Below are 27446 nucleotides of genomic sequence, written 5' to 3'. Positions count from 1 at the left end.
CCCTGGGTTCAGGAGGTAGCATTACTACTGCAGGGGTAGTGGTGACTCCGGTGGAGGTAGTGGATGCATGAGCAGATCCTTGTGGGGCAGTAGTAGGTGACATGTTCCTCCAGTGTAACCCTCTTGTAAGTTCTTGAGAGCCTGAGTAAGGCCCACCAGGTGTAGGCAAAGTTTTTCCATAGTAGAAGCTCCCTGCGCAGACTCAGACATGACTGTCTGATACTGTCATGTACCCAGGGGTAGAGTCTGATATGCAGAGGAGGGCCTCCCCTACACCTCTGACTCAAGCCCCCTGGTAGAGTAAACAGGTGCGGGAGTGCAGAGTCGCACGAGTGCCTGGCAGAGTTGCTAGCAGTGGAGCTGAACCAGAACTGATGGTAGAGTTGTAGAGGACAACTGACACAGCAGGATAACCAGGAACAGCTGTCAGGCTGGAGACTGGAGTAGGCTGGTACTTGGAAGCCATGGGCTGAAGTGTGGGTACAGCAGCTAGCAGGAACGATATCAGCGTGGACTGAAGCACAGTCAGGTGCAGGCAGGCTGGCTAAAGACACTTGTGAACAAGTCCAGAACAGACATGGATACAGAAGCAGTCAGATGCAGGCATGTTTGGCAACAGACTTGAAGCGAGGTAGCATAAGGAACAGGCAGGAGCATAGTTATAGATCACCACTTAGGCTTTCAATGCTTTAACTTCCACTGTTCCTGATGACTGCCATTTCTTAATTACATTCCGAACAGAGGATATTGACATCTGAAAACGCTTTGCTATCTTCTTATAGTCTTCTCCAGCTTTGTGAGCGTCAACTATTTTCAGTTTTCTAAACAACTGCTTAGAAGAACCCATGGTGCTGATTGTTGGGGCAAGGTCAGATAAGTCTGGGCATTTAAAACCTTTGAGATTGACATCACCTGGTCTTCCCAGACGATGATTGAGAATAATCCATGACACTGGCAGGTCTCAGCTTTGCAAAGGGGATAGTGCATGCTATAAATTCTGCAGGGTGCCCAAACTTTTGCAGACGCCATTTTTTTGTTTTCTGTAATTTTGAAAGTGTAAATGATAGAAATAAAATCTAACTTTTTTTTACATATTATAAGAATGTCTAATCTGTAATTTGATGCCTTTTGGAGATTTTTCCATCTTTTCTTGGCTTCGTTATGCACATTAATACAAATTTCTACCTGGGGTGCCCAAACTTTCGATCCCCACTGTAGCCTTCCAGGATAACATGCTTAGTGAAGTCAGTCAAATATAACACCACTCACCTCCTTCCGCTGCAGGCTCTGCCACGATACGCATACAGGGGTCGACAAGATGCCCCCCAGTAATCTCTCCCCCCTCTTCCTTGTCTCCTGGGCGCCACAGGTGCGCGCGCTGGGAGCGCGTTTTTCTGTCAGTATAGAGACATTGATGGGGAGGGCCAAAAGTGGTTGCTAGTTTCCGTGCACAATGAAGGAACCCTGTGTGCAGGCGCCAAGAGGCTGGTTCCAAAGGCCAGCACGCCAGAGCCTTCTGTAAACGGCATGGACACAGAGCTGTGGGCTGTAAGAATCATGTGGATTGAACCAGGCAAACCTAAGACTCCTATTCTGCATCAGGTTGTACAGTGAGCTGATATTTTTGTGTATTGTAAGACTATAGCACAACAGTGATTGCATTTATATTTGTGGATAGTACCTTTGCTTTGCAGTAAGAACTGTGTCCTTGAGAAGAGGGTCTAGGGTGAGTAAAAGAGGCTCCGGAAAATCCCAGCGTTCGGCTAAGGATTCTGAGCTTGCCTGCAGTTTACCATCCCACTCTGTCAGCCTGATAGCAGCCTCACAGGATTATCCCGTTTGGTTTTCAGCTTCTCCTATGGCAGCTCCTGTATACGTCACTTAGGGCGCTTTAAAAGTTGCTTTGGATGGCCTGGAAGGAAGGATTGCTAATATTGTCGCAACCTCCTTGAAAGATAGCAGAAAACGGGGTAGATCCCCTTCATCTGCTCTGGCTCACTTTTAAGATGAGCCTTCTGAGGGTGAAAAATCCCTCCCTGGAGATGAGGATCATGTGCAGTCTGAGGACTCAGAGGATGAGAGGTTTCCTGCGACTTCTCAGTCGCTAAAGATGCCGGTGCAATATTATACAGAGATGGTGTGTTCCACTTACAAATTGCCTCCTGTTGAAGATTCTTTTTAAATCAATACATTTTTATTGGGTTTATCAATTTACAACACTTGAGGTAGTTGCATTCAATATACAACTTAAGTAGTATAATCACCTTGTACAGGCAAACATTTAACAGAAAAAGAATATGGTACTCGGCGACCTAGGCCAGCCTACCCCAATTGGGTACAAACTGTAGGACTAAGGACTGGGAGGTCACCAAGTCACTGTATACAGCTAAAGTAAATACAAATAAAGGAGGGGGGAAGGGATGGAGAAAACTGAAATAAAGGCTGCCGTTAGTTATTATCTATACCAAAGATTCTGTATTTTATACTGTTATTATTCAGACTATAGGAAGATTATTAAAGTAAGGAATCTTTTAAATATTTGGAAGCTTTCGGGTGGGTTAACCACATTTTCAATTTTCTACGATAGGGGATTATAGAATCATTCTTATAGGCTAATAATAGTTCTAATTGAGCTTGGGTGTATAATCTGGTGATGACCATTGGTAGGTTTGGGGCGTCTGCGGATTTCCATAGAGAGGACACTGTAATCAAAATATGTAAGACAATAGTCCTATACAAAGTGGGGTATTTATCTAGATCTATACCTAATAATGCGTTGGTAGGAGTAAGCTTGGTAAGTTTACCCGTAAGATTGGCGATAAAGGAAGAGATAGAGTTCCAAAAACTTTTTAGAGTCTTGCAACTCCAAAGCGTGTGCAGGAGGTTTCCCGTTTGCTCGTTACATTTCCAACAGATGTCGAATGCTGTTGGGTACATTTTGGATAACTTGTATGGTGTTAAGTACCATCTATTAATTATTTTTTGGGCATTATCCCAGTGTTCAATGCAAGAGGATGACTTACTTATTGTTTGAAATGCTTTAATCCACTGAGTCGGGGAAAAAATCTGGTCCAGATCTCTTTCCCATTTCAGCATATTTGTTTTTTTGGTAAACAGTTGGGAGGATAACACATCGTAGAAGAAAGATATACCTTTCTTGTTATCATTTTTCTGAGGAGAGAGGAACTCCCAAAGGTTCATAGGGATTTCGATTTAAATTACTGGGAGAGAAATCCTTCAGTCGGGTACTGTTTCCTCCTTGGGATCCCGGAAATCCACACAGGCTGCATGCGCCTTTTCAGTTCATACCTTGCTGGATAAACTGATGTATGATGACTGGGTTCACCCAGATAAACTGTTTTCTCCTCCTAAGCACTTCTCCCTCCTTTATCCTATGGAGGAAGGTTTCACCAAGAAATGGGGGGTACCTGCTATTGATGCAGCTATTTATTGTGCAAACAAAAACCTGACCTGTCCTTTAGACAACGTGCTAACTGATAATGCCACGCTATAGTGCCTGCAATACGCCCTCAGTGTGAAAGGGGTCTATGCGTTTTTTTTTCAACTACAGGTGACTGTGTTGATAGGGGAATCCCTGAGGCTGCGCTATTTGACAGTCAGAAGTCCTGCTGTCAGCATACAATGATCACTAGATCGACTTCAGTACAACCAGTATACCCCCCCAATAAAATGCAGCCTTACCAGTGCCCTTTAAATGCAGCCTATCAGTGTCCATCTGTGCCACATCATCAGTGCCTACCAGCGCAGCCCATCAATGTCCATTTTCACCACCTCGTCAGTGCCCACCAGTGCAGCCTATCAGTGTCCATCTGTGTCTTTCAGTGCCCATCAGTGCAGCCTATCAGTGCCCATCAGTGCAGCCTATCGGTGCCAATAAGTGCAGCCTATCAGTGTCACCTCATCAGTGTCACCTCATCAGTGCAGCCTATCAGTGTCAATCAGTGTCCATGAGTGCAGCCTGTCAGTGTCAATCAGTGCCACCTCATCAGTGCAGCCCATCAGTGCCACCTCCCCAGTGCAGTCCATCAGTGTCACCTCATCGGTGCCCACCAGTGCAGCCTATCAGTGCCCACCAGTGCAACCTCATCAGTGCAGCCCATCAGTGCCACCTCCCCAGTGCAGTCCATGAGTGTTCGTCAGTACAGCCCATCAGTGCCACCTCATCAGTGCAGCCCATCAGTGTCCTTCAGTGCCACCTCTTCAGTGTCCACCAGCGAATGGCTTCCTGCCCCCTCCCCTGACCACAGACAGAAGACAGAGCAGCCCGTGCGGCCACCACGGCCATACTCCATTCAGCCACTTGGGCTGCTATGTCTTCTGTCTGTGGCTGAGGGACAGACCCAGCTAGGAGATCACCCGGCACTTGCGGATGTCCCAGAGACCGCAGCCAAATGTGGGAGACTTGTGATGTCTGTATAATATGAACCTTTTTGATTGTAAGCTCTGGGGTTAGATTGCACACATCTGATCAGCAGGTCCTGGCTGTGAATCATTGACTGGGACATGCTGTCAGGCTCCCACTGTGTGCAATTGCAGCGGGCAATGGGCAGGGGGTGCGCACGCATGTGCCCCAAAACCTGGAAGTAGGCAGTGCCGTACGGATACATTGCTTTGCCTACAGCGGCCATCCATTAGTGGACAGTCATTAAGTGGTTAAAGTGGTTGTATAGGGAGTTGTTTTACTTTTACCTACAGGTAAGCCTATAATAAGGCTAACCTGTAGGTAAAAAAAATATTCCCCTCGCAATGAGCCGCTGACTGCAGCGGCGCATTCGCACATGGGATTCTCGGCTGAAGGCTCGGCAGACGCCAGACCTTGCCGGAAAGAAGTCTCCCGCGCGCATGCGTGGGAGTGACGACATTGCGGCACCAGCCGCTCACATACTCGGAAGACACACTGAGGGGAAAATGTCATCTCCCTTGTCGTGGACCAGCAGAGATACCGACGCCTCGTTCTAAGGTAAGTATTTCATAATGAGCTAGTATGCGGTGCATACTAGCTCATTGTGCCTTTTACCTTAAAGGTGGAAAAAAATTTTTTTAGGACTATACAACCGCTTTAAATAGATTCACCCTCTCTATTTATCCTGTTTACAATTATCAATGCAAGTGAAAGTAAAAGAAAATCCCACAGTTTGGGTTGACACCAGAACAGGAATAGAGTGAAAATCTTTGAATAGGGACACCAATTATGGTGACGCTCCAGGATTTACTCACTTCCTGTTTTGGCTATGGGAGTGAATGGAAATCTTCCAAATTGGACACAGAAAAAACACTGACATGGGTTATAAGCCTCCCTTAGTAAAATGAAAACACAGCTTTGTCTTTAGTTCTGCTTTAAATACACGAAAAACGTCTGCAGGTCACACCACATGTATGTATCATTACTAATGGAATTCAGCCACCGGCGGTTGTGGCGGCTGTAGCCAGCAGAGGGCGCTGTGAGCACATGGCTGTAGGACTCTATGGTTACCGGTAGGCGTGCAATACTTGTAATAGTTGCAGCAAGTGGTGGTGTGCGATAGTGCGGGTGTTATTGAGGTGAGTAGTGTGTGAGTGATCGGTGTATGTAAGATGTTGTCATTCACCCAGTGAGACAACAAGGTGTGTGATGTTATGTCATGCTGGGTCCGGGGTTTGTATGTACCGCTGTCTGCCATAGGAGGCGCGGAGAGACCGATTGTAGCACTGTTCTCTTCCCGGGTGTCCCACCGGCCTCACACCCCATCACATGTCTGTACTCTCCCCTCCCCCATAGGAGATGGACACTTCACGCACGTGTTTCAGCTCGGAGTCTGACTTCTGCTCGGATTGCGGCTCGGTGCTGCCCCCTCCTGGTATTGCGGACACAGTCACCTGCCCACGCTGTTCCCACCGCACACAAGTGACAGGTAAGGAGACTAAGCTGGACTCATCTCTCTTCTGGACTCTCCTGCCTTCCTCACTCCTCTTCTGCCTCCCTCACTCCTCTCCTGCCTCCCTCACTCCTCTCCTGCCTCCCTCACTCCTCTCCTGCCTCCCTCACTCCTCTCCTGCCTCCCTCACTCCTCTCCTGCCCTGTTCACTCCTCTCCTGCCCTGTTCACTCCTCTCCTGCCCTGTTCACTCCTCTCCTGCCCTGTTCACTCCTCTCCTGCCCTGTTCACTCCTCTCCTGCCCTGTTCACTCCTCTCCTGCCCTGTTCACTCCTCTCCTGCCCTGTTCACTCCTCTCCTGCCTCGTTCACTCCTCTCCTGCCTCGTTCACTCCTCTCCTGCCTCCCTCGCTCCTCTCCTGCCTCCCTCGCTCCTCTCCTGCCTCCCTCGCTCCTCTCCTGCCTCCCTCCCTCGCTCCTCTCTCCTGCCTCCCTCCCTCGCTCCTCTCTCCTGCCTCCCTCGCTCGCTCCTCTCTCCTGCCTCGTTCGCTCCTCTCTCCTGCCTCGTTCGCTCCTCTCTCCTGCCTCGTTCGCTCCTCTCTCCTGCCTCGTTCGCTCCTCTCTCCTGCCTTCCTCACTCCATCCTAATCTGCAAAAACACATTTCAGGGAGGTGGCGCAGCACACCCCCTCCCCCCAATTTAACACATGAAATAGAATCAGTATACAAAGATTTACTTCTCCTGGGAGATATGAAAGGAACACTCTAACCGCCATGATCACTTATAGTGATTTGAAGTATTCATGGTGGTGGGAGTCAGTATGTGCAGTGTTTCTGCTTGAAACTGGTAGGGGGGGGGGGGGCTGAGAGACAAGGTGGTGGACAGAGAGGGGGGCTGAGAGAGAGAGGAGGCCCCACCCATCTCTCTTCTTCACTCGTCCCGACATCCCAACCTGCAAAAACTCATTTCAGGGAGGTGGTGCAGCATGCCCCCACCACCAATTTGAGAGAGAGGAGGCTCGGGGGGGGGGGGGGAGGCTGACAGAGAGAGAGCAGGCTCAGAGACAAGTTGGGCTTAAAGAGAGGGGGGTGACTGAGAGAGAGGGGGGGCTGACACAGAGAGAAAGAGGGGGGTCTGACAGAGAGAGTGAGGGGGGTCTGACAGAGAGGGAGAGAGAGGGGGGGGTCTGAGAGAGAGAGAGAGAGAGGGGTCTGACACACAGAGAGAGAGGGGGGTCTGACACAGAGAGAGAGAGGGGGGTCTGACACAGAGAGAGAGAGAGAGGGGGGTCTGACACAGAGAGAGAGAGGGGTCTGACACACAGAGAGAGAGGGGGGTCTGACACATAGAGAGAGAGAGAGGGGGGTCTGACACAGAGAGAGAGAGAGGGGGGTCTGACACAGAGAGAGAGAGAGGGGGGTCTGACACAGAGAGAGAGAGAGGGGGGTCTGACACAGAGAGAGAGAGAGGGGGGTCTGACACAGAGAGAGAGAGAGAGAGAGGGGGGTCAGAGAGAGAGAGAGAGAGAGGGGTTTGGGTCAGAGAGAGAGAGAGAGAGGGGTTTGACACAGAGAGAGAGAGGGGTCTGACAGAGAGATGGGCTGAGAGAGAGGTGGGGGGGGGGATCTGACAGGGGGAGGTCTGACAGAGAGAGAGGGGTCTGATAGAGAGATGGGCTGAGAGAGAGGTGGGGGGGGGGGTCTGACAGAGAGAGAGGGGTCTGATAAAGAGATGGGCTGAGAGAGAGGTGGGGGGGGGATCTGACAGGGGGAGGTCTGACAGAGAGAGAGGGGTCTGATAGAGAGATGGGCTGAGAGAGAGGTGGGGGGGGGATCTGACAGAGAGAGAGGGGTCTGATAGAGAGATGAGCTGAGAGAGAGGTGGGGGGGATCTGACAGGGGGAGGTCTGAAAGACAGAGAGAGGGGGCTCTGAGAGAGAGAGAGGGGTCTGACAGGGAGAGAGAGAGGTGGGGGGGATCTGACAGTGGGAGGTCTGACAGAGAGAGAGGGGGGGTCTGACAGGGAGAGAGAGAGAGAGAGAGAGGTCTGACAGGGAGAGAGAGAGAGGGGTCTGACAGGGAGAGAGAGAGGGGGGTCTGACACAGAGAGAGAGAGAGAGAGGTGGGGGGGATCTGACAGTGGGAGGTCTGACAGAGAGAGACCCCTAGCCCAGTCCTTATTCGCAGTCTCTCCTTCGCAGTCGGGCACTTCAGAACTGACAGGCTGACACATAGCAGGTGGGCTGGGCGGGAACTCGTGAGACACTGGAGAGTGAAGAAGAGCACACTAGTCCTGACTCCCTGCTGTATGCCGCTGGGTACCGGAGAAGGAGGAGGTGCCGACTGCCGAGGTGGATGGAGACAGCAGTGCAGCACTAGGCGCCGGCCTCGCTCCCGGTCTCACTGCCAGTCTGTGACATCACTGTTTGCTAGACGCCAGGGTGGCTGCACTGGTTTTGTCCGCTATTTGGTTCTGGGACACTGTATTGTCCCAGGACAGACATATCTATTGCAGGACCTGGCTGTGTCTTGCTTGTCTGCACATCCAGCTCCTGATGCCGCTCCTTTGATCCCACACATGCACAGTCTGCCACAGGTCCTATATGGGCCTAAATGGTTAAAAAAAACACTATGATTAAAGTGGAACTTTAGGCAAAACTTTTTCTTCTGGCTAGCGTAAGGGAGGGTTATAGCCTCTGTCAGATCGATTTCCCTTTACTGCCTGTCCCATAGCCAAAGAGGAAGTGAGTGAAAATCCCTGCAAATTATTGGAATTCCGTGGAATATTTCCCCTCTTGCTGTTCTGGGGACAATCCGAACTTTGGGATTTTCTTTTACTTTAATTTTCAATGATAATGGATAACAGGACAAATAGAGAGGATGAATCTTCCAAATGGGGACAGACAGCAATAAAGATCTGACAGCGGTTTTAATCCCTCTCTACTCTATCCAAAATGAAAAGAAACAAAAGTTTTGCCTTTAGGGCAGCACAGTGGTGTAGTGGTTAGCACTTCTTACCTAGCAGCAAAAGGGTCGCTGGTTCGAATCCCAACCACAACACCATCTGCTTGGAGTTTGCATGTTCTCCCTGTGTCTGTGTGGGTTTCCTCCGGATACTCTGGTTTCCTCCCACACTCTAAAGACATGCTGGTAGGTTAATTGGATCCTGGCCAAATTGGCCCATTATATATGTGTGTACGACTGTGTCCCCCAAGCGTGTCAAGGTCCTACGGGGTAAATGACTGCACCAGCTAGGAAGACACTGGCTGCAAAAAGCGCCTAGAGGCGATTCAGTTCGAATGTGTAGGGCTATACAAGTCACTCATTCATTTAGTTCTACTTTAAGTCCACAGCCTCCTGAGTTGTGTGGCGTATACAGTGGGGAAAATATTTGAGTCCCTGCAGATTTTGGAGGTTTTCCCACTTGGTAATAAATGAGGGGTCTATAATTGTTATCATAGGTGTATTTTTAATGATGGAGACAGAATATCAACCAAAAATTCTGAAAAAAACCTCACGATACAAATGTTATATATTGAGCTGCAGTTAAGTGATTAAGTATTTGATCCCCAAGCAAAACATGACTTGGTACTTGGTGGAGAAACCCTTGTTGGCAAGCACAGAGGTCAGACGTTTCTTGTAGTTGGTGATCCGGAGGGATTTTGGTCCACTCTTCTCTACAGATCTTCTTTAAATCCTTAAGGTTTCTTGGCAACTTGAAGTTTCAGCTCCCTCCATAATTTTTCTATAGGATTAAGGTTCGGAAACTGGCTAGGCCACTCCATAACCTTAATGTGCTTCTTCTTGAGCCACTTCTTTGTTGCCTTGGCGGTATGTTTTGGGTCTTTGTCATGCTGGAAGACCCATCCATGACCCGTCTTCAGTGTTCTCGCGGGGGAAAGAAGGTTCTCATCCAAAATTTTACAATACATGGTCCAAACTATTGGCCCCTCAATGTGACAAAGTCGGCCTGTACCTTTTAGCAGAGAAACCGCCCCAAAGCATCATGTTTCCTCCTCCGTGCTTGACTGTAGGGATGGTGGTTTTAGGGTCATAGTCAGCATTTTTAGTCCTCCAAACAAGTGAATGCCAAAGCTGAATTTTGGTCTCATCTGACCACAGGACTTTTTCCCAATCTTTCTCTGAATCATTTAGATCAGGGGTATTGAATTAAAATTCATGGAGGTCCGATTAGTAAAATTTTCTTCCAGCCGAGGTCCGCATCGCAGTTTTGTGCGATTACCCCAATACTTTACATTGCAGCCCAGGGGTGCAGGCACGACACACCATTTGTTTGAATGGGCTGCTGCGCCTGTGTTTCTGCTGGGAAAAGGTCCTGGCATCTTTTTAAAAAGGCAGCCACATGGAAACTGCATGATGCGTTTGTACCATGCAAGTTCCATGTGCAGAAAATTGCACTTTGCATTTTAGTGCATTCACGTTTTCTGTGCAGCACCTCATTTTGTGCGCAGCTGCTTGTTCCCTTCACATCTTCCCCACCACAGCCCTGTCCCCCTTCACATATCACCCCACACAGTATTACCCCCCTTCACATATCCCCCCACACAGTATTTCCCCATCACATATGCCCCCCACACAGTATTACCCCCCTTCACATATCCCCCCCACACAGTATTGCCCCATCACATATCCCCCCACACAGTATTGCCCCATCACATATCCCCCCACACAGTATTGCCACATCACATATCCCCCCACACAGTATTGCCCCATTACATATCCCCCCACGCAGTTTTGCCACATCACATATCCCACCACACAGTATTGCCCCCTTTACATGACCCCCATCACATATCCCCCACACAGTTTTGCCCCTTTACATGACCCCCATCACATATCCCCCACACAGTATTGCCCCATCACATATCCCCCACACAGTATTGCCCCATCACATATCCCCCACACAGTATTGCCACATCACATATCCCCCCACACAGTATTGCCCCCTTTACATGACCCCCATCACATATCCCCCCACACAGTATTGCCCCATCACATATCCCCCCCACACAGTATTGCCCCATTACATATCCCCACACACAGTATTGTCCCCTTTACATGACCCCCATCACATATCCCCCACACAGTATTGCCCCATCACATAACCCCCACACAGTATTGCCCCCTTTACATGACCCCATCACATATCCCCCCACACAGTATTGCCCCATCACATATCCCCCCACACAGTATTGTCCCCTTTACATGACCCCCATCACATATCCCCCACACAGTATTGCCCCATCACATATCCCCCACACAGTATTGCCCCATCACATATCCCCCCCACACAGTATTGCCCCATCACATATCCCCCCCACACAGTATTGCCCCATCACATATCCCCCCCACAGTATTGCCCCTTTACATGACCCCATCACATATTCCCCCCCACACAGTATTGCCCCATCACATATGCCTTCCCCCACACACAGTACTGCCCCCATCACATACCCCCCCACACAGTACTGCCCCCTTTACATGATGCCCCCTTTACATGATGCCATTTTTACATGACCCCCCTCCACACACACACAGCACTGCCCGCTCCCCATCCTTAACATTTTTATACATTTTCCTCCCTTCCCTCTCCACTCCTACCTTTCACAGAGCGGAGGGCGGGAGGCGGGACAGTCGTGGACTGAAGGCGCGGGAGCTGTCGGGTTGACTTTCCAGCGAACTGGTGATTGGCTGCTAGGACCGCCTCCTAGCAACCAATCACCTCCATCTAACAGGCAGCTACCTCTCTGGTCCCGCCCACGGTCCGGGATTGTCCCGCCTCCCGCCGTCCGCTCCTCTTCTCTGCTAACAAATAGCGGAGGAGGCTGGGGACAAAAGCGGCGGCTAAATGGCGCGATCGCCGCGGTCCGGAAAGAGCAGCAGCTCGGGCCGGACGCGGACCGCGGGCCGCCATTTAGTGATGCCCGATTTAGATGTTCATTGGCATGACTGTACATGTTCCTTCTTGAGAAGGGGGGCTCGCCATGTTTGGAGGAAGAAAAATGCTGACTATGACCCTAAAAACACCATTCCTACAGTCAAACATGGAGGTGGAAACATTATGTGGCTGTTTCTCTGCCAAAGGTACAGACCCACTTTGCCGCATTGAGAGGTCAATGGATGTAATGTAAAATCTTGGATGAGAACCGCCTTCCCTCAGCCAAAACACTGACGATGGGTCAAAGTTGGGTCTGTCAGCATGACTAAGACACAAAACATACCACCAAGATTAGCTTTGGGTTGCTTTGCACTTTATTTGAATTGTTTTAAATTATTGTGTTGTACAGTATTATTGACATCAGATATCTTGCACCATTGATTTGTATTATATTAAGAAAAGGAAGTATTGATTTTATTTACTTATACACGTTTAATAGATGATCTTGTAACTTTAAGGCACAGTAAAACCTTGGATTGCGAGCATAATTCATTCCAGAAACATGCTTGTAATCCAAAGCACTTGTATATCAAAGCGAATTTCCCCATAAGAAATAATGGAAACTCAAATGATTCGTTCCACAACCATTTATTCATGGGTCCTTCTGTTTATAGTCCATATAAAAAGATTATAGCAATGTGATAGGTTGTGTAACCATAAAATGTCCATCCACAAGGGGAATAGAAGCAAAATCCAGCAGGAGCTACAGAGTATAAAAGAGAAGAGAGGCGCCTCTAAATGTTGTGTCTTCATTAAATATAACCATATTGCTACAATTTGAGGCGCCTTTCTTATCTTTTATACAAAGTTGTGACATGACGCTACTTGTATATCACGTCACTACTTGTATATCAAGTAAAAATTTATTACATTTTGCTTGTCTTGCAAAACGCTCTCAAACCAAGTCACTCTCAAACCAAGGTTTTACTGTAATTGTAAGCTCTCAGGATCAGGGTCCTCCCAACCCTCCTTGTATTAATTTTTATTGTTTCTGTACTGTCTCCCTTTGTGTTGTAAAGCGTTGGTGCTATATAAATCCTGTATAATAGTAATCAGTACATTGTGAATGAAAGGTGCTGTGGTGATGTCCCTATGACACTCTGCATTCATAGTATGCCCTCAGTCTTCCAGAGTGAATGATGCCTAGTGAAGACTGAGGACATCTTGTGGTGAAAGGTAGTACTGTGGGGGACAGTAAACTTGAGTCCTGCAGCCTGTGCTGCATGTTTATTGCTGTTGAGATGGGTGGGGAGTCATTTGAACAAAAAATTTCCTGACTGGACATTCATAAGCCTATTATTTTCTGTCTGTATCCTGTTGGGGAGATTTCTCTTTACTTCTTGTCCTGGAGATTTAAGGAAAAAAAAAAAATAAACACAAAAAACTCCTAGGAAAATTCCACTCAAAAAGCCTTGTACACACAGTCAAATTATTGGACGAATTTTTTTTTTTTTTGCATGCTAGTCTTAAATGGAAAGTGAATAGGGTACTTGCCATCAGAAAATGTTCTGATGAAAGCATTCAACGTCAGAAGTGACGTAATGTGTCGCATTGTTTTTGTATGTTTTATTTTATTTCTGAGCATTGCTAGTCTTGCTCTTCAGATTTTTTTATTTGGCAGAAAACCATACAAATTTTAACCACTAGGGTACCGCACGCCGTCAAATACCGGCGGGCGGAATACCCTATTGTTCTGACAGGAGGTCATATGACGTCCTGTCATTTAAAGCCTCTAGGGCACGCGCGTGCCCGTCGCGTCACTGGGAACACAATGCGTGTGCCCGCGATGGCCGCCCGGGCACCCGTGATTGCCCAGTAACTGAGCAGGGACGTGGAGCTCTGTGTGTAAACACAGAGCTCCACGTCCTGTCAGGGAGAGAGACCGATCTGTGCCCCTTGTACATAGGGACACAGATCGGTCACCTCCCCCAGTCACCCCCCTTCACCTACAGTTAGAACACTCAATAGGCTACACATTTAACCCCTTCCCCGCCCCCTAGTGGTTAACCCCTTCCCTGCCAGTCACATTTATACAGTAATCAATGCATATTTATAGCACTGTTCACTGTATAAATGTGAAAGGTCCCAAAAATGTGTCAAAAGTGTCCGTTGGTTCCTCTATAATGTTGCAGTCCCGAAAAAAAACGCAGATCGCTGCCATTCCTAGTAAAAAATAAATAAAAAGAAAATCATTATGTCCCCTATTTTGTAGGCAATATAAGTTTTGCGCAAACCAGGTTATTGCGATTTTATTTTTTTATTTATAGCCCAAAAAATAAAAACCGCACAGACGATCAAATACCACCCAAAGAAAGCTCTATTTGTGGGGGAAAAAAGGACGTAAATTTTGTTTGGGAGCCACGTAGCACGACCGCGCAATTGTCAGCTAAAGCGACGCAGTGCCGGAAGCTAAAATCTCGTCTGGGCAGGAAGGGGGTGTATGTGCACAGTAGGCAAGTGGTTAAAGAAAATCTCACGTGGTCACATCAGACAAAAATATTTGAGCCTGTATATCCAGTTTTTGTCTGAAGAAATTTTGTAATCGGCTGTCAAAATCGGCATACTAACGATCAGAAAATTGGCAGATCATTCATCTGACAAAATTTTACTTCAGATTTTCTGACCGTGTGTACGGCCTTTACACCACATCAACACTATTAGATTTTCTGCAGGTTTACCAAAACCATCTAATATGAGGTCAAACCTTAATGCCGCGTACAGACGGTCATTTTATGTGATGAAATAAAATGACATTTTTAAAATTGTCATTTAAAATGATCGTGTGTGGGCAAAATGTCATTGTATGTCTTCTGAAAAATGACAAAAAAAAAATTCGAACATGCTCGAATTTTTTATGTCATTTTTTAAAATTTCATTTTTTGTGTCATAAAAAATGATTGTGTGTGGGCAAAAACGTTTTAAACCCGCACATGCCCAGAAGCAAGTTTTGAGATGGGAGGTAAAACTACCATTCATAATGGAGTAAGCACATTCATCACGCTGTAACAGACAAAAAAGCACGAAACGTCTTTTACTAACAAGTAACCAGCTAAAAGCAGCCTCAAGGCGAATAGAACTTCCCCTTTAGAGTGCCGTCGCTTTGTTCATCATTTTTCAAAACGATGGTGTGTATGCTACATCGTTTTTGAAAATGAAGTTTCAAAAATGTCGTTTTTTTTCATCACTTCAAACTTCATTTTTTTTCCATCGCAAAAAACGACCGTCTGTATGCGGCATAAGAGTTTCAATTTGTATGAAATCAGACAGGCCCTTGCACTACATGGTTTTGGTAAATCTGGAGACAAATATCTGCAGAAAATCTAATAGTGTGTATGGGGCTTTAGTTGTGGCCAGAAAAGGTGTCCATGTTGGGATACTGACCTTCTTTCTGTTTCTGGTTAACAACCAGTTTTGGGAGAACAATGCTGGAGCCTGCTGGAACAGGGAATAGAGTAAGTAATTGAGCCCTGTTCCCCTACCCCTAGAAATAATGAGCATTTAGCCCTTGCACAGTGGTGACTGGTTCTCTTTCAAAAGGTTTCCTTTCACTTTGCATCACTGTAGTCCTCTACAGACCTGAAACTTGTTTTTGTAATCTGACAACAATACACTATTTCTCCTATAGATTTCCTGGGAAAGTATGTTCAGACATCTGTAATGTTTAACAAACTGGACACCATTGCGCTGTCAAATGAGGCGGAAGAGACTGGAGCGTTAAATGGACCCCTGGTAAGACGATCACCCTGAGTGCTTAACACACAACTCGGCTCATTTGTACACACATGCTATACAGCCCACTACAGATTGTAGTTCTTTGTAGTCTTCCAGTGTTTAAAGCGGAGGTTCACCCTAAAAACATGTGTGTGTGTATATAACATTACATTCTGCATACTTCCAACATTTACAGTATGCTGTTTGTTTTTTTGTTGTACATACCGTATTATTGCTATTTTCCACCCGACTTCCGGGTACTCACTCCCGCGGGAGTAGGCGTTCCTATGCAGAGGCGCAGTGTCATGTGGGACTTCGCCCAGATGATTGACGTCTTGAGAAAAACTTCCCCTCGGCGGATAAGGCGCGTCACGAGTTTCCGAAAGTAGCCGAACTGCGAGTCGGCTCTATAAGGCGCCTGCGCAGTCAGCTCTACACGGCTCCTAGTTGGTGCGCAGGCACTGTATAGAGCCGACTCGCAGTTCGGCTACTTTCGGAAACTCGTGACGCGCCTTACGCGTTTTTCTCAAGACATCAATCATCTGGGCGAAGTCCCACATGACACTGCGCCTCTGCATAGGAACGCCTACTCCCGCGGGAGGAGCTTGTGAATGATCTTAAGGCAGTTGGGACCACAGTCACCAAATAAACCATTGGTAACACAATACGCTGCCATGGATTGAATTCCTGCAAGCCCCCCACTCTTTTCGAGGAGGCACATGTACAGGCCTGTCTGAAGTTTGCCAATGAACATCTAAATGATTCAGAGAAGGATTGGGAGAAAGTGCTGTGGTCAGATGAGAGCAAAGTTGAGCTCTTTGGCATTAACTTGACTCACCATGTTTGGAGGTAGAAAAATGCTGACTATGACCCTAAAAACACCATCCCTACAGTCAAGCATGGAGTTGGAAGCATTATGCTTTGGGGCTGTTTCTCTGCTAAAGGTACAGGCTGACTTTGCTGCATTAAGGGGCCAATGGACGGGCCATGTATTGAAAATCTTGGATGAGAACCTTCTTTCCTCAGTCAGAACACTGAAGATGGGTCATGGATGAGTCTTCCAGCATGACAATGACCCAAAACATACCACCAAGGCAATAAAGAAGTGGCTCAAGAAGCACATTAGGGTCACGGAGTGACCTAGCCAGTCTCCAGACCTTAATCCTATAGAAAATTTATGAAGGGAGCTGAAACTTAGTTCCCAAGCGATAGCCAAGAAAATTTAGGGATTTAGAGTAGATCTAGATTACCCCCCCCCCCCCCCCCCCGAGATGTAAACCTGGTAACACACTACCACAGACGTCTTACATCTGTGCTTGTCATCAAGGGTTTCTCCACCAAGTACTAAATCGTGTTTCTCTTATCGTCCATGGACGGACACAGCTCCTTAAGTCTTGACAAGTGGGTTATGTTCCTGTTTACAGGAGAGGACTAGGCAGAAACATGTTAAATGGTTAAATACATGTTAAATTAACAGAGTTGAACAGCCCCGCCCAGGGGGCGGTCCCTCCAGACATAACCCTCCTCACTGCAGCATGCAGCCTCAGTTTCGTTCTGCCTAGCAAAGGAGAAGGACGTATGGCTCCCTTTGGGCCCAGCGCCCTGAGGAGAAATTTTATTTCATTCTATCTTCTTTTATTTTATTTTCACTTTTTCTTGAAGAATTTTCTTTCAACTGTCGGCTGAGTGACAGGCTGGATATTATAGATCCTTGTAGTCTACTCAGTCCGACCAGCAAGCGTGGACACACCTATGCAAAGAGGCTTGGTCTGCCACGCCATACCTCATGACTCCTGAGGTGGCCGTGAGCTTTGCTCAGAGGTCCACATATGACTGGGCTGTGGTGTTGCCTCACTCACAGTGGACCGGGCCGACAGCTACCTCCATTGCGGTTGTAGGTCTGTCAGGAATGCGTCAGCGAGTCCTCGCTCGGACAGGTAAGTACAGTCCCTCCTACTTCGGTTGGTTGGTACGGCTGGGCATTCCTGGGGTTCGGAGGTGCCCTGACAGTGGAGGAGCACTCCTCCCTTCCCTGCTCCTTTCCCTTGCTGCATTGCTAAGGCACGCTGTCCGGGGGGGGGGGGCTTTCCTGAGAGGGCTGTGTTATCTGGCACCTTTTACTGTCTGATACGGGGTTTTTCCTGTGGGGGTTTTCACTGTAAAGGCTCTTGGAGGCTTTCCCTGTTTAAAAGGTGGCGTTTTGCCGCCGTTTGGCCGACGCTGGCGCCATTTTTTGGGAGGTTTTCAATTACATTGAAAACTCCCATTGGCGGCCATTTTGTCGTAGCCGCGCCATGTGCAGCGGGCGGCCATCTTTGTGCAGTTCTGTCCCCTAGTGCTGTATCTACGGCGCACACAGGTCCCTGCAGACGCCGCAGTTCCTTCATGTTTTATTTCCTCTCCACACGCTGTGTGATGAGAGCGGTCGGCAGCGCTGGGCAGTCTCCTCCTGAGGTGAGTCCCCTGGCTAACAGACTTCTATTGGGATACGTTTTTAACTCCCCGGGTCAGCGCAGCAAGTGGGTAAGATGCCCTGTATAGGGCCCTGGGAGCGTCAGTTTTTATGTTAAGACAGGTATTACATACACATGTAAATGTCTTTTATATTTGGAGTCAGTATCTGGTCCTTCCCCCCAACATGCTCAGCGGCAGGTGTTAGCACCTGGGATCTCCACAGAGACTTCTTTGTTAGCCCTAGACACTTTTGGGCCAGGCTGGGGGCGGAATGCGGACGGGCGGGGGTTAAAAGAGTGCCCCCTCCCTCTGTTATCCCCTGGGGAATGCTCCGTCGTATTGAATTTGTGACCATATGTGTGTTTTATCTATGGTTTATATGACTCTTTTTTTTTTTTTTGTGTGTCACCTTTTAAAGTCCCACCCTCAGGGGGGTACCTTTGTTTTTTCTGCTATGGAGCCATGGACCAGGTACCTGTGTAGTAAAAAAAAAAAAGCAGGATAAGGCATTTATGGGTGCGCTTCTCACTGCTGTAAGGGACTCTCTTAAGCTGTATAGTGCAGCTGTGTTTCCGCCGAGGGCTCGGTCTTTTTTTGGATCACAAATCAGACCGCTCTGTGTAGGTTCTCTCCTTCTTGCCCTTCTTTGATAATTTCTAAGATGCGGAATGAGAAAAGCCGCTGAGGTAGTCCCTCACCGCCTGGCGGTTCAGTGCCCTTTTGAGGAGAGCCCTTTCAGGGGATCCTCCGGGTGTCATGTATAGCTGACCACTCTCCCTATTACGGGAGTCTCCGCTTGTATGGATCTGGCTGTTAGAAGATCCGAGGTACTGGCCCTTGTCATGTTTACCATGCTGGGGTCCGTCTTGCGGCCTATTGTGGCTACTACTCTGGAGTCTCAGTCAATTTCTGACTGAGCATTTTGCACCAGACAGTGGAGGAGCACCGTCTCTGTACCAAGGATATTAGGCTAGCGGACCCGTTGGTCCAGGGCCTCATATAGGTCTGTGATGCTTCTTTGAATGCTGTGCCCTTGTTATCCAGGGCTTCTGTTTCAGAGATGGTACGTGGTGGTGTAGTGGTTAATTCCATTACTTGTCAGCAACAGTCATTGGTCCGAATTCCCGGACACTGACACCAATCTAGCTGGAGCTTACTTTGTCGCTCTCTGTGTCTGCGTGGGTTTCCTCCGGGTACTCCGGTTTCCTCCCACCCTCCAAAGACGTGTGCATACACTTCCATAATATACATGCAAACTTTGTGTATGTATTAGTACGGGGGCCGACAAGGGCTCAGCTGGGGGACTAAATTGTCCCTGGGTGCATAAACGCTATATGCAGTCGTCTTCCCTCCCTGCTCTAGGTGTGGGGGGGGTGGCTTACAGGTTCACAATTCAGTGAAGCTCTCTGACTGATGGGGGGCAGTCCTGCATGGTGCAGTGGTAAGCCACCTGCACTTCGGTGCACAAGGTCATAGGATCGAATCCATTAGACCCACCATGGGGCTGCTACCTGTATCTGCGAGGTGGTCTCTTCAGAGTCCTAGATAGGGTTACGCCTATCCATAGAACAGAGTTCTTTTCTCGTTTATTCCTCGCCCGGCTTGTCGGTCTGCCTGAGAACAGTGCAGGACTTGTAAGTCCCGCAGGGACGCATACATGCATGTCCCGTTTTGCATATGTCACAGAATTTTCTGTGCTCCATGATGGGGGAGGGCTTCTGTCAGTCTGTGGCCTTCCCTCTTATCTGGCGTTGGCACTGAGGGTTTTCGCCTAGGAGCTCGCAATTGTCCTAACTTTGTTGGGACAGTGAGGTTTTGCCTCGTGGGCTTCTTGAACGACCTTCTTCTGAGGGCAGCTTCTGTCTCAGACCTAATGGAGCTGTTTATAGCCATTCAGACCCCCCGAAGTCTCGGGTGGGTGCTAAACATTTGGAGCCGGTCCTGAGTCTGACTCAAAGGGAGCGAAGGTCTTTCTTCCCCTGGAGAAATTGCAGACTCCTCAGTCTGCAGTGAGGGTATTAGCATCACGCTATCGGTATCCGGGTGCGTGCTGGTCCGGGACCTGTGGGTAGCCTTCTTCGAGGCGGTACTGTATGCCCAGTTCCACACTTGGGCTTTTTTCAGGAAATACGGTCCAGGTGGTAAGAAATTTCTTGTCTCTGTAATCGCCAGATTCAGGTGCGCCACCTAGTCGGAGTCTTCTGAGTTGGGACGGAGATCCCCGGATCTTCGGCCCGGGAAGTTGTTCCATCCTTCCAGTGGTCGTTGTTTACGACAGACGCAGGCCTCACGAATTGTGGGGACCCCTGGGCGGGGGGTCCAGTCGGCCCAGAGTCGGGCCTGCTCTCTTCTGATCTTGGTGGCTACCCAGGGTCGGGCCTGGTTAGTACCTAGGTGGGAGGCCTCCTGGGTGCTGGGGACCCTGTCTACCGTTCTTTGTCCCACTATTTGGTTGATCAGGCTTTGATTCTCCTCGTGTTCGAGGCGGTTGCAAGGTGCTAGCCAACAACGCCACGACCGTGGCTTCGGTCTACCATGGGTATGCCAGCAGGCGGGCTACTAGAGTCACCTGATGCTGGACCAGGGTGACTGGTTTTCTGTGCCCGGGGGTGTTTCGGCTCCCTTGCAGGAAGTGAGTCTCACAGGGCAGGCGAGATTATGGCTCAGCGTAGACTGCCTGCCCTGCAGGCAGTTGCCTCTGGGTTCAAGCCCAGGAAGATCTGTGTCGTTACGTGGCCCGGGCTCGCCTTGGTTTTTTTCCACTCGTGGATCTCCTGGCCGCTCGTCTCCACCGCAAGGGTGTCGAAGTAGTGACCAGGTCTAGTGCTCTGGTACTGACGCGTAAGTTGCGCTGGTGACCCTGTGGGGGTCTGTATCAGCGGCCTTATACCGTTCCTCCATTTGTGTTGCTTCCTCAGGTGCTCCATAGTGTGGAGGCTGAGGGGATCCCGATGTTCCTAATCACGCCAGATTGACATTGGCGTCATTGGTACGCCGTTTTCGGGCGCTTCATAACGGAGGTACCCTGGCCGTCGCCAGGGCGAGAGGTCCTTCTGTCTCGAGGTTCCATACTTCCTTCTGTTGTACAGTCACTAACTTACTCAATATGGCTATTGGTAGCCAGACTTTAAGAGACCTGGGTCTGTCTGACTCGGTCATCTCAACCATGTTGAGGGCATGGTTGTCTTCTTCCAGGAGACTCTACAGTTACACCTGGCAGACCTACATCTCTTGGTGCGAAGGGATGAAGTGACGTCCACGGACGTATTCGATGGCCAGGGTCCTGCTGTTTTTTTTTTTTTTTTTTTTACAGCTTGTTGTGGATCTCAAACTACTTTTAAGCACCTTTGGGGGGCAGAGTTCAGCCTTGGCTGTGTTCTTTCAGTGGCCCTTTGGGGCCCGTTCCCTGGTGGGAACCTCTTTGTGCAGGGGGTTTGTCATATTCTCTCCCCTCTTGGCCCATCTCTTCCCCAATGAGTTTTGACTCTGGTGCTCTTGGTTCCTCAGGAGCTTTCCCTTTGGAAACTTCAGAGAGATTTTCTCTTAACACTATCTCGGAAGGTGGCCCTTTTCTTCCGTTAGAGGGGTCTCTGAGCTGGTGGGCTTGTCTTGCAAGCCGCCATGCTTGATACTCCATAAGGATTAGGTGGTGGTGCGCCCACGACCTTCCCTTCTTCTGAAGGTGATCTTGGACTTTCGCCTGAATAGGGGCATTGTTCCGTCCATCCTTTTTGCCCTTGACCGGCGCATCCTACGGAGGTTGCTTTTCATACTTCAGGCGTGGTACGCGCTTTGCGGGTGTATCTACCTGCTACGGCTCCGTTTTGGAGATCTGACCCTCTTTTGTGTCAGTGTCTGGTCCACAGAGGGCCTGGCGGTCTTGTCGACCACCCTGTCTCGGTGGATCTGACAGACCGTCATACAGGCCTATGCTCTTAGGGGGCGGGCCCCCCCTTTTCCGGTCGCGGCACTTTCGACCAGGGCACCTGGTGCTTCCTGGGTTTTTTCCAACTTCATACGTTGGTGTCACAGGTGTGCAGGGCGCCGACTTGGTCGTCCGTTCACGTTTTTGTTTTTCAAAATTTCCTGGTTGCTGTGAGTGCATCATATGATGCTTTCGCCCGCTAGCGTTTGCAGGCGGCCGTTTGAGGTTGCATCTCCTCCGTTTGAGGAGCTCTGCTTGTTTTGGGGTGAAGTTAAAATTGGTTTTACTGATATATTTCCCACCCCTCGTTTTGACACTGCTTGGGGACGTCCCACTTGTCAAGACTTAAGGAGCTGTGTCCGTCCATGGACGATAAGAGAAAATAGGATTTTTTGTACTCACCGTAAAATCCTTTTCTCTGACGTCCATGGACTGACACAGCTCCCACCCCTCCTTTTTAGGTTTGTACTGCTTGTTACGAACTGAGGCTGCATGCTGCAGTGAGGGTTATGTCTGGAGGGACCGCCCCCTGGGCGGGGCTGTTCAACTCTGTTAATTTAACATGTATTTAACCATTTAACATGTTTCTGCCTAGTCCTCTCCTGTAAACAGGAACATAACCCACTTGTCAAGACTTAAGGAGCTGTGTCCGTCCATGGACGTCAGAGAAAAGGATTTTACGGTGAGTACAAAAAATCCTATTTTTTCTTTGATCAAATACTTATTTTACTCACTGAACTGCAACTCAATATTTTAAAATTGAATAGTGCCCCATCGTTGGTGTCGGTGGGAGGAATAGTGCCCCATTTTTGGTGTCGGTGGGAGGAATAGTGCCCCATCGTTGGTGTCGTTGGGAGGTATAGTGCCCCGTCGTTGGGAGGTATAGTGCCCCGTCCTTGGTGTCGGTGGGAGGAATATTCCCCAGTTGTTGGTGGGAGGAATAGTGCCCCATCGTTGGTGTCGTTGGGAGGTATAGTGCCCCGTCGTTGGGAGGTATAGTGCCCCGTCGTTGGGAGGTATAGTGCCCCGTCCTTGGTGTCGGTGGGAGGAATATTCCCCAGTTGTTGGTGGGAGGAATAGTGCCCCGTCGTTGGTGACGGTGGGAGGAATATTCCCCAGTTGTTGGTGGGAGGAATAGTGCCCCGTCGTTGGTGTCAGGTGTTTGGAAACAATTGGGTTGCTTTTCAGATATACACACTCCCACACTATTAGGTCTGTATGGTGTATGGATCTGGCAGTAAAAGGCTTAAAGCGGAGGTTCACCCTTAGAGAGCACTTTTTAGCTTTAGATTCATGCTCGTTTTGTCTAGGGGAATCGGCTATTGGTTTTAAAATATGAGCTGTACTTACCCGTTTACGAGATGCATCCTCTCCGTCGCTTCCGGGTATGGGCTGCGGGAATGGGCGTTCCTTCTTGATTGACAGTCTTCCGAGAGGCTTCCGACGGTCGCATCCATCGCGTCACGATTTTCCGAAAGAAGCCGAACGTCGGTGCGCAGGCGCAGTATAGAGCCGCACCGACGTTCGGCTTCTTTCGGCTACGAGTGACGCGATGGATGCGACCGTCGGAAGCCTCTCGGAAGACTGTCAATCAAGAAGGAACGGCCGCTCCCAAAGACCCATACCCGGAAGCGACGGAAGAAGATGCATCTCGAAAACGGTAAGTACTGCTTATATTTTAAAACAAATAGCCGATTCCCCTAGACCAAACGAGCAGGAAAATTTTTTAATAAATGGTTGAACTCCCGCTTTAACCTTGCATTGTATATGGAGGACATGGAAGCGACTGTGGTTAGGAGCGCTTTAGGGAGGAAGCTTTGCAGAAGCGGTGGCACCATGCAGGGACCTTACTGGAGAGAGAAATAAGGTAAGTATTACGTAGTCTTACCAGGTATTTAACCCTCACAATCCAGCGCTTGACAAAAAAGATGTCTGAGTTGAAGAAAATGTTCACAGGCACTTGGAGAACTCCTATGTGTGTATATGGGGCAGAAGAATAAAGAACATTGTAAAAAAACAATCATTGAAGTGTGGAGATAAAATGTGGGGCAGGTGTATTTTTGAGCCACGATTGTTTCTGTGGAGCCGTATAGATTTAGGCCAGACCCTCGAGTATTCCCTAATATCTCTCTGCAAGTCCCCATAACTGTTCTGTTTTGTACATATTCAGCTTTTTTTAACAGCTGCCTTTTTTTTATTTTTTATTTTTTTAAATAGATTGACAGGCGTTGCTCACGCTGTGGATATGAAAAAATGGTTTATTACACAAGACAAATGCGTTCAGCCGATGAAGGTCAGACGGTCTTCTATACCTGTGTGCAGTGTCGGTAAGTAGAGATATATATTCATGATTTTTGCGCATTGTATATGTTGCCTGCTTGCTTCATTTTTATGGTTTATTACACAAGACATGCTGGAATAAAAGACACAAATTGACACAGAAATAATTGCTAAAATGAATATTCTAATACAATATTTATATAGAGCCAACAGTTTGCACAGCACTTTACAAAATTAACGGAGAATGACAGTACAATTTTATACAAGATGGCTAGGAGGGTCCTACCCATGAGACCTTACAATCTAAAGGGAAGGGCAGGTGATACAAAAGATGACAACTGTGCGAGGATGAGGAGTTTCTTGAGAAGTAAGATGCAGTTAGGTTAGGGGTGGGATAAGCTTCGCTCAAGACGTAAGATTGCCTAAAGGCAGACAGAGTAGGAGATAGTGATACAGATTGGACTAGGGAGTTTCAGATGATTGGAGAGGCTCTGGAGAAGTCTTGGAGGGGAGCATGGGGCGAGGTGTTGAGGGTGCCGGAGAGCAGGAGGTTCTTAGGAGGAGCGAAGAGGATGGTTTGGATGTTATTTTTAGATGAGGTTGGTGATGTAACTGGGGGTAGAGTTGTGGATGGCTTGGTAAGTTGTTGGTATTTTCGATGTAGTTGCGACAACTTCAGTGATTTGCAGCTTACACAGGGATTGGTCAGGTATGATATATTCTTACTTACATTGGTCCAAGCAGGACCAATGGTGCTATACAAGAAAACTTCTTCTTTTCTTCTTTCTTCTTCTAAAAAATAATCAAACTTCTTCGTCCATTTAGCCCAATATGTATTTTTTTTTATTGGTAATGGTGGTGATCAGCAACTTATAGCGGGACTGCAATATTGCGGCGGATAGTCAGGACACTAACGACACTTTCTCGAGTCGTCTTCCAGGACGGCACCTTGAGAGTAGACTGGCTTCACCTGACAGGAAACACAATCAAAAAGAGGTTTAAAAACCCCGCCCCTCCCCGTGCACCTCAGTTCATGATTGTGTTTCCCCCAGCGAAACGTTTTTTTGTTTTCTAAAAAGACCTAAGGCCTGGGGCTGGTGGTCCCCCTCCTGGAATATGAGCCATGGGTCCTGGGAGGCCTTGAGCTCAGTGAAGCTATTGCCTGTCCAGAGGGTCTCCCCGTATTGAGGGGGGGGGGAGCTGAAGGAAAACTTTGTTTTGGAAACCCCCCCCTGCTAGGTGTATCTGGGATAGTAGCTACCTCAGAACACCTAGGTGGCTGGAATCCCTCTCTCCCGAGCGTCCTCCTACCTGCTGGGCCGGGTAAAGACGCATCTCCGCGCTGTGGACTCGGCTGCTGTTCTCCCAGGCTCGTTTCTCGGTGGAGCCAGCATTTCGACGCTGCGTCGATGGCGGCGCATGGTGATGACGCACTTCCGGTTCCGGTCTTCACCAAAATGGCGGCCGCCATCGGCGTTAGCTCACACGCACGGAGCGCAGCAGGGGAGAGAGTGGTGCCATGGAGCGTGAGGACCGCCCGGCACTAACCGCTGCTGCAGAGGAACCCACCAGGGGTGAGTCTACCTCTAAAAAACTTCATTGGGGCACTTGGACTGGGTCCTTATTCCCCACACACCCCCCTTCCCTTCCCCTACTCCTTTTGTATTAAAGCCTTGTCTTTTACTTTCAGGGGAAGAGGTTACTGCCCAGGGGGAGGCTTCTAGTGTTTCTGCTAAACATACATCTAAAGCTAAAAGATGTGGGAATTGTAGCATTAAGCTAGCCACAGACTATTCCAAGCTTTTGTGTGCTAAGTGCATTCAAAAACTCACAGGGAAGGAAACTTCGCTAATAATGAAAGAATTCCTGACGGTTCAGTCAGAGATGCTTGCCACATTAAGAGAGTTTAAGGAAGTCTTAAAAACCAAAGAACCTGATCCCCTAGCAGCTGGACCCTCCTCACAGGAAAGCTTATCCACCTCGGCTCCAAAATTGTTGAGGGCTAGGGACGTTCTTCTGTCAGACTCTGAGGATTCAGAGGCTCAGGAAGAAGGTCTCATTGATAGCCAGACAGATGAGGAGGATGAAGATGCTAGATCAGGCAAATTCATTTTTTCAGCGGATGACATGGGTGGTTTACTGGCGGCTATCTATACCTCTGAGGGGATTCAGCAGCCGGCCGAACTAGTGTCAGCACAGGATAAGATGTACCAGGGTTTGGCTAAACCCCAGCCAAAGGTTATCCCAGTTCACCAATCTCTTCAGGACTTAGTTCTAAGAGAGTGGGCTGAACCTGAAAAGAAGTTACTAAGGTACAAAACCTGGAAAAGGCGCTGTCCCTTTAAGGAGGAACTAGAAAACAAATTTTTCAAAGTCCCTAAACTAGACGCTTCCCTAGCTCAACTGTCTAGACAGTCTGACCTTTCCTTTGAGGATGCTGGGAATTTAAAAGATTCACTAGACAGACGGGCAGAGACCTCCCTTCGCAGGGCCTGGGAGGCTAATGCGGCAGCCCTTGGGCCCGCCCTGGCCTCATCCTGCATTGCCAGGAATACGGATACCTGGCTATCCAGGATGTTGGAACATATCCCGCAGACTTCAAAGGATATCCGAGAGTCATAGGTAGCGCTGTCGCCTATCTAGCAGACGCATCAATTGAGTCCGCTCGAGCCTCTGCTAAAACGGGCGCTCTTATTAACGCCTCAAGAAGGGCACTATGGCTCAAAACATGGGAAGGAGATTTGGCCTCCAAATCCCGTCTCTGTGCCCTGCCCTTTGAGGGATCCCTCCTCTTTGGGACAGGTTTAGACCAGGCTCTAACTAGGGCCTCAGAAAAGGGTAAACGGTTCCCTCCCAAACCTAAACAAAATAGGAGGAGATTTTTTCGAGGCCCCCAGAATAAAAACCGACCTTCAGACCGAAGAGCGGCCTTTAATAGGAGGTGGATCACAGGAAAGGATAAACCAAAAGGGGGGAATCCTTTTCCCTGATCCTAAACCCGCTGGGAAAGACTCCAAGTGACTCGAGAGTCGGGGGAAGGCTCTCCCGATTTCTTCCAGCTTGGGAAAGCATAACACGGAGTCCTCATATTTTGCAGATAGTGAAGGAAGGCTACAGATTGGAATTACGCCATCTTCCCCCACCAATTTTCCTCCTCACTCATTTACCCCAAAATCCCCTCAAAGCGGCAAGCCTTCTAGGGAATGTGTCAGACCTAGCACAACAGGGGGTCATAGTCCCAGT

The 27446-nt window shown here is 48.6% G+C and overlaps 1 protein-coding gene across 1 annotated transcript in view; it reads left to right on the top strand.

Moving 5' to 3' along the window:
• The first annotated feature begins 5454 nt into the window (after window positions 1–5454).
• Window positions 5455–27446, top strand: part of POLR1H (RNA polymerase I subunit H) — a 33398-nt gene continuing 11406 nt past the window's right edge. Inside the window, exons 1-4 of the mRNA XM_040343218.1 lie at window positions 5455–5562; window positions 5780–5912; window positions 15459–15562; window positions 24141–24250. Coding sequence (XP_040199152.1) covers window positions 5783–5912; window positions 15459–15562; window positions 24141–24250 — 344 coding nt within the window. The 5' untranslated portion in view covers window positions 5455–5562; window positions 5780–5782. The remainder of the gene's footprint in view (window positions 5563–5779; window positions 5913–15458; window positions 15563–24140; window positions 24251–27446) is intronic.

This window comes from Rana temporaria, chromosome 3, assembly GCF_905171775.1.
Source record: "Rana temporaria chromosome 3, aRanTem1.1, whole genome shotgun sequence".
Taxonomy (NCBI): domain Eukaryota; kingdom Metazoa; phylum Chordata; class Amphibia; order Anura; family Ranidae; genus Rana; species Rana temporaria.
Note: the sequence above shows the minus strand (reverse complement) of the source record. Positions and strands in the feature narration are given on the sequence as shown.